This window comes from Taurulus bubalis (assembly GCF_910589615.1).
Source record: "Taurulus bubalis genome assembly, chromosome: 1".
In the NCBI taxonomy this organism is placed as follows: Eukaryota; Metazoa; Chordata; class Actinopteri; order Perciformes; family Cottidae; genus Taurulus; species Taurulus bubalis.
Genome location: NC_136589.1, coordinates 43,229,595 through 43,237,094, shown reverse-complemented (window position 1 = coordinate 43,237,094; position 7,500 = coordinate 43,229,595). Strand labels below are relative to the sequence as shown.

Sequence of the window (7,500 nt, the reverse complement as noted above, 5' to 3'; positions counted from 1 at the left end):
TTCACTGTGAAAATATTTACCCCCAAACCAGCACAAAGCATGTTTTGGTTGAAAAAAAAAATATTATACACATCAGTGTCTAATTTAATATGGAATATATACAATTCAGTTTATTAAATATGTATTAAATAACAGTTTTTAAAAGATTTTTTTAATGGATGCTAATATTAAATATGTTTTTAATATTATTTTGCCTTCACGTTCCCCCATTCCATTTGAGGACCACTTCATTTAAACTCTCTCTCTCTCTCTCTCTCTCTCTCTCTATATATATATATATATATATATATATATATATATATATATATATATATATATATATATATATATTCGTTAAAACATTTTTTAAGTAAAAACTCTTTTTAAAGATTGTTAATGAAAAGGTCATGCCTAAAAAGCTGGAGACAGCAATTATTGATTATTGGACTGAGCTGGATTATAAAAAATAAAAAATCATATGTGATCAGAAAAAAATCTTCATGCTTAAATAGATGAATGACTTCGATTGGAAGTGAAAGCAGAAGGTTTTTGAGTCTTATGACACACGATGAAGTCCCCTGATGAGCGTTTGTGCGTTCCCTCCGTCATCAGCCGCCCTCAGCCGGACCTCTGACCTCCTGGGGCTGAACCCAGACCAGCTGGCCGAGGTCCTGACCCACCGGTCCATGATCCTCAGGGGAGAGGAGATCTCCACGCCGCTCACCGTGGAACAGGTGAGTCCAGCCAGCGCTCACACCTGTACGATAACCTGCTGTACGATAATTGAACCGTACCTACAAACTACAGCGATGATTAAATATGAATCAATTATTATTCAACAGTAGACATAAGCTGCATGAGTTGCAAAAGAAACCTTTATTCTGTGATTAACATTGGTCTTAAATGTAAAATAAGCTATATATATGGTATACTACGTAATATATAAGGTGTCATCAGGCAACTTCTGAAGGCAATTGGTTGCACTCAGAGAAAAGGGGGCTGAATCATTTTGCACACTGCACTTTTCAGTTTTTTATTTGTGAAAAAAATGTAAAATCATGTATAATTTTCTTTGTACTTCACAATTGTGTGACACTTTGTGTTGGTCGTTCACATGAAATTCCAAGTATAATAAGTATAATAAGCTATAATAAGCTATATATATGGTGTAATACGCTATATATAAGGTAGAATAAATTATATATACGTATAATAAGCTATATACACAACATAATAAGCTATATATAAGTATCATAAGGTCTCATAAGCTATATACACGGTATAATAAGGTATGATAAGCTATATATAATTAAGCAATAAGGTACGAGAGGCAGTACTGTTGGTATAAAACTGACTGGTTGGAAGCAGGTGGAGGATGACACGCAGCCACCGATGTAAAGAAGTGCTCTCGCTGCTTTTATCCGTCTTTTCTCCGTCATTTTTCTCCTCCATGATGTTTAGAGATCTTGCCTCGCGTCGGGAAATTACCGACGTAATTATCTCTCACTGGAAATTATCAAGATTTGGTGATCAAACCCTTTTCATTCCTCATCTTAGTTTCCAGTTTTATGCTATAACGTGTGTTACGCTCCCCGCTAACTAGTCTCTCTCAGAGCGTTATCGGCTCTGCTCTCCTGATGGTGAGCCGTATCAACGTTTGACTGTACAGCAGGAACAGGGACCACAAATACATTATTCACCGCTGACACTCATCAAAAGTCATTTACCCCAAAATATCAAAGTTTACACGAAACATGTTTGGTAACTGTCAAGCTTGAAATGACAACTAACGGTCGCGCAATTTAAATCTACCTGTTATTTTAAGTGCGCACTGATATGGAACGCTCTAAATGTAAACAGGCTGTACAGTACTTTATGGCTGAATAAACTACACCTCGTGACTCACTCTCAACCAATCAGAATGCTTGATTTGATCGATCCGTATTATAATGTATAATAAGCTCTATTTATGGTATAAAAAGCTATATATAATGTATAATAAGCTATCTATAATGTATAATAAACTATATATAATGGATAATAAACTATATATAATGGATAATAAGCTATCTATAATGTATAATAAACTATATATATGGTATAATAAGCTATATATAAGGTATAATAAGCTATATACACGGTATAATAAGCTATAATAAGCTATATATATAAGTATAATAAGCTATATGTAAGCTATAGTAAGCTATATATAAGTATAATAAGCTATATATAAGCTATATATAAGCTATAATGAGCTATATATAAGTATAATAAGGCCTGACTGGATACTAACAGGTGTTTTTTTCCCGCTCCCTTGCAGGCGGTGGACTCCAGAGACTCCATGGCCATGGCGCTGTACTCTCAGTGCTTCAACTGGATCATCCGCAAACTCAACAACCGCATCCGGGGGAAAGAGGACTTCAAGTCCATCAGCATCCTGGACATCTTCGGGTTCGAGAACTTTGAGGTGTGAATCCCTTTAAAACCCAAAGAACAAAGAAGAAATGTAACAACTGAGGCGGAGAAATGCGACCCATGAACCCAGAACTATGAATAAAGTTGAATTCAATAATTTTGTTCCCCACAGGTCAACCGTTTTGAGCAGTTCAACATCAACTATGCCAACGAGAAGCTTCAGGAGTATTTCAACAAGCACATCTTCTCCCTGGAGCAGCTGGACTACAACAAGTAGGTGGAGGTTCTGGTTCTGAAGGTTCTGGAGGGGTTCTGGTTCTGAAGGTTCTGAAGGTTCTGGAGTTCTGCCGACTGACGTCGCTCCGCCTTTCCTTCAAAACTGCAAGACGTTGGAGTGTAATTCAACATGTTTATGCCGTTAGATGTTCCCTGATGTTTCCCAACAGGGAGGCGAAGTCCTCTCTGTTTCCCCATGAATACGTGACGTAACGGATCCATAATACCTTGAAGCTGTGCTTCTTTTCTTACAAGGTCACGGATATGTCGGCCTTATGTGCTAAAATTTGCAGTTTTAGTTTATTATTTAGTTTAGCAGGTGTTGTCAGGGAGGAAAAGGAGCTGCAGCAGGGCCGGATCACGGTCCTGTGAGGCCCCGGGGCCCCCGATAGCTCGGCCCATAATCCAGCTGTGAGTTGCTGCTGTTTGTGTAATATGAAAGACTTTTGTCATGTTTGGTCTGGAATCATATTTTGAACATGTTGGAAGGGAAATAAGACGTCGCTGAAGTCGCTCGTTAAGAAAACGACAGCATGGAAAACCCAAAACATCATCTCGTCTCCACTTGGACTAAATTGCTCCCTGATGTTTCTCAGTGTTTAGACAACACAGCTGATGAAGTCACCAACTGTTGCATGTTTTTTTGGGGGGCACGAGGTTCTCCTGCCTGCACAGGAGCGTCACATCACATCTGCTCACGATCCGTCCTTTACGGTTTGATTCCCTGTAACAAGGTTCAAGGTTTTTTATTTGTCATTTGTGCAAAGACCAACAGTCCAGGCACATTGGAATTATTGTGCAGGGCTCTCTTGAGTCAAGAGTTTAGGAAATTAAAAAAAGGTACAAGAAAGGTGGTAATATGTACAAGAAAGGTGGTAATATGTACAAGAAAGGTGGAAATATGTACACTTTTAGATACAGTTTTAAAAACAAGTTCTCAACAAAGGAGAGGGTAAATGTTAAATAACAGTAATAACTAGGCTAGACAAGTAGTCAGGGGTCCCAGCGGACTCCTGCTGGAGCGGAACCAGTCCCTCTCTCTGGGAAAAGGTCCACTGGGAGACTGGACTAGGTCGACATGACGGGTCCACGTCTTCGCAGCCTCTGACCTTCTGCTCTCTCCTCAGGGAAGGCCTGGTGTGGGCCGACATCAACTGGATGGACAACGCCGAGTGTCTGGACCTGATCGAGAAGGTACGGGGTCCGGTTCTGCTCCACGGGAGGCGGGATGGGGAGGCTCCTGTGACGATGATGATGATGATGATGATGATGATGACGATGACGATGATGATGATGATGATGATGAAGAACTCTCCATGTCTCCACAGAAACTGGGTCTCCTGGCCCTGATGAATGAGGAGAGTCACTTCCCCAAAGCCACCGACGGCACCTTGCTGGAGAAGCTGCACAGCCAGCACTCGGTACGCCTCCGTCTGGGAACAGTTGTGTTATATTGGATATGTATCAGCGTTTGGCCGCAGCTATTATTATTATGCTTTTACTACACTATTATTACACTATTATTATACTATTATTATACTATTATTATGCTATTATTATGTTATTATATACTATTATTATGTTATTAGTATGCTATTATTATGCTATTATTATACTATTATTATACTATTATTATACTATTATTACACTATTACTACACTATTATTATGCTATTATTACACTATTAATATGCTATTATTATGTTATTATAAACTATTATTACGTTATTAGTATGCTATTATTATACTATTATTGCACTACTATTATGCTATTATTATACTATTATTACACTATTATATGCTATTATTACACTATTATTATGTTATTATATACTATTATTACGTTATTAGTATGCTTTTATTATGCTATTATTGTGCTATTATTACACTACTATTATGCTATTATACTATTATTACACTGTTACTACACTATTATTATGCTATTATTATGTTATTATATACTATTATTACGTTATTAGTATGCTATTATTATGCTATTATTACACTACTATTATGCTATTATTACGCTATTGTTATACTGTTATTACACTATTACACACATGTTATTATGTTATTATATACTATTATAACACTATTATTATACTATTAGTGCACTATATTATACTATTATTATACTATTCTTACACTATTATTACGCTATTATTATACTGTTAATATACTGTTATTACAGCATAATGAAAAATCAATGGACCATGTGTGATGTATCATTATAGGTGAAGCCACTCAGCAGGGCATACAGTAACAAAATAGAATAGATCCATTGTTACCAGCTGCAACAATAAAGCTGCAGTTGGTAACTTTAATAAAAAATAAAACTTTTTATTTTTACATACATACATACGTTTTGCCTCCTTCTAGTGCTGCAAATGGACTTTGCAAGATTATGCCCAAAAAAATCGACCCTTTTACCTTCTTTTTTTTCAGTTTTCAGAAGAAAACGTTCTCCAGCTCTCAGCAACAGCTGCAGCAGAGATTACAGATGTGTTCTCTGTCTCTGTCTCTGTTGGTGATGTTTGTTTCCTTTCTCCCGCTGCAGAAAAACTCTTTCTACGTGAAACCACGCGTTGCTGTGCACAACTTTGGAGTCAAGCACTATGCAGGAGAGGTAACGTGCTGCCTATGAACCCTATTTATTTTATTTTAGTTTGTGTAAAGACATGTTTACAACAGAGAATGTCATCAACATCACTCTAAACTGCTGATGAATGCAAACCGAGGAGTAGTCCAGGAGCGCCCTGTCTCTTTGTTCATTAAACTCATTAAACTCTCTGCCGCCCCCTTGTGGCCGGATGCAGGTGGTGTACGACGTGAGGGGGATGTTGGCGAAGAACAGAGACACTTTCAGAGACGACATCCTCAACCTGCTGAGGGAGAGCAGGTAGAGCACAGCATTCATATATATATATATATATATATATATATATATATATATATATATATATATATATATATATATATATATATATATTTTTTTTTTTTTACAATGTATACACTTGTATTACAATCTGACTTTATCATTTGCATCCGTGCAACTGCTCCTTTTTTTACCGCTATTTATATCAACAACAAAAAAAAGTATAAAGCTTCATATTTCTTAGTGGGACCCAGAAACTAGATTTATTTATTTATTTATTTGTGCGTGTGTGTGTGTGTGTGTGTGTGTGCGTGTGTGTGTGTGTGTGTTCTCACTGCTTCAGGCTGGACTTTGTCTACGACCTCTTCGAACACGTTCTGAGCCGAAACAAGCAGGACACCCTGAAGAGCAGCTCCAAGCACCGGCGGCCCACCGTCAGCACCCAGTTCAAGGTGAAGCTCCAGAAAACTACACACTCTGAACACAACACGGCTCTCTGGTCTTTGCTCAGAGGAGTCACAAAGACGTGCACGCTCACTAGCAGTTGTACTGTAGTAGTAGTAGTACCAGTAGTAGTAGTAGTACCAGTAGTAGTACTAGTAGTAGTAGGACCAGTAGTAGTAGTAGGACCAGTAGTAGTACTAGTAGTAGTAGTTGTAGTAGTAGTAGGACCAGTAGTAGTAGTAGTAGTACCAGTAGTAGTACTAGTAGAAATAGTAGTAGTTGTAGTAGTAGTAGGACCAGTAGTAGTGGTAGTACCAGTAGTACTTCCAGTAGTAGTACCGGTAGTAGTACCAGTAGTAACAGTAGTAGTGACAGTAGTAATAGAACCAGTAGTAGTACCAGTAGTAGTAGTACCAGTAGTAGTAACAGTAGTAGTAACAGTAGTAGTGACAGTAGTAATAGTACCAGTAGTAGTACCAGTAGTAGTGACAGTAGTAATAGTACCAGTAGTAATAGTACCGGTAGTAGTACCAGTTAGTAACAGTAGTAGTGACAGTAGTAATAGTACCAGTAGTAGTACCAGTAGTAGTAGTACCAGTAGTAGTACCAGTTGTAACAGTAGTAATGACAGTAGTAATAGTACCAGTAGTAGTAGTAGTACCAGTAGTAGTACCAGTAGTAACAGTAGTAGTGACAGTAGTAATAGTACCAGTAGTAGTACCAGTAGTAGTACCAGTAGTAATAGTACCAGTAGTAGTACCAGTTAGTAACAGTAGTAGTGACAGTAGTAATAGTACCAGTAGTAGTACCAGTAGTAGTAGTACCAGTAGTAGTACCAGTAGTAGTACCAGTAGTAGTACCAGTTGTAACAGTAGTAGTGACAGTAGTAATAGTACCAGTAGTAGTAGTAGTACCAGTAGTAGTACCAGTAGTAACAGTAGTAGTGACAGTTGTAATAGTACCAGTAGTAGTACCAGTAGTAGTGACAGTTGTAGTAGTACCAGTAGTAACAGTAGTAGTGACAGTAGTAGTAGTACCAGTAGTAGTACCAGTAGTAACAGTAGTAGTGACAGTAGTAGTAGTACCAGTAGTAGTACCAGTAGTAACAGTAGTAGTGACAGTAGTAATAGTACCAGTAGTAGTACCAGTAGTAGTATCAGTAGTAACAGTGTGTTTTCTTGGCTGCAGGATTCTTTGCACTCCCTGATGTCCACACTCAGCACTTCCAACCCATTCTTCATTCGATGCATCAAACCAAATAAACACAAGGTGAGTGCAGACACACACTCACACACACACACACACACACACACACACACACACACACACACACACACACACACACACTCTCACACTCTCACTCTCTCTCTCTCTCTCTGTGATATTGGTGTGACTCGCTTGTCATCTTCATAATCAAACAGCCCTCCCCCATCAACCGGCCCGCAGACAGGAGTGTGTGTGTGTGTGTGTGTGTGTGTGTGTGTGGGTGTGTGGCGCCCATTTTGGTGCCCT

General features: G+C 38.3%; 1 protein-coding gene across 2 annotated transcripts in view; it reads left to right on the top strand.

The window, feature by feature from the left end:
* The window catches only part of myo10 (myosin X), a gene marked incomplete at its 5' end in the record, with an annotated part of 97,231 nt that overhangs the window by 61,722 nt on the left and 28,009 nt on the right, over window positions 1-7,500 (top strand). For both annotated transcript variants that reach the window (XM_079220681.1, XM_079220682.1), the window contains 9 exons: window positions 592-713; window positions 2,300-2,446; window positions 2,567-2,667; window positions 3,798-3,864; window positions 3,999-4,091; window positions 5,227-5,295; window positions 5,486-5,568; window positions 5,888-5,996; window positions 7,177-7,257. In XM_079220681.1, the coding sequence (XP_079076807.1) occupies window positions 592-713; window positions 2,300-2,446; window positions 2,567-2,667; window positions 3,798-3,864; window positions 3,999-4,091; window positions 5,227-5,295; window positions 5,486-5,568; window positions 5,888-5,996; window positions 7,177-7,257 (872 nt within the window). The remainder of the gene's footprint in view (window positions 1-591; window positions 714-2,299; window positions 2,447-2,566; window positions 2,668-3,797; window positions 3,865-3,998; window positions 4,092-5,226; window positions 5,296-5,485; window positions 5,569-5,887; window positions 5,997-7,176; window positions 7,258-7,500) is intronic.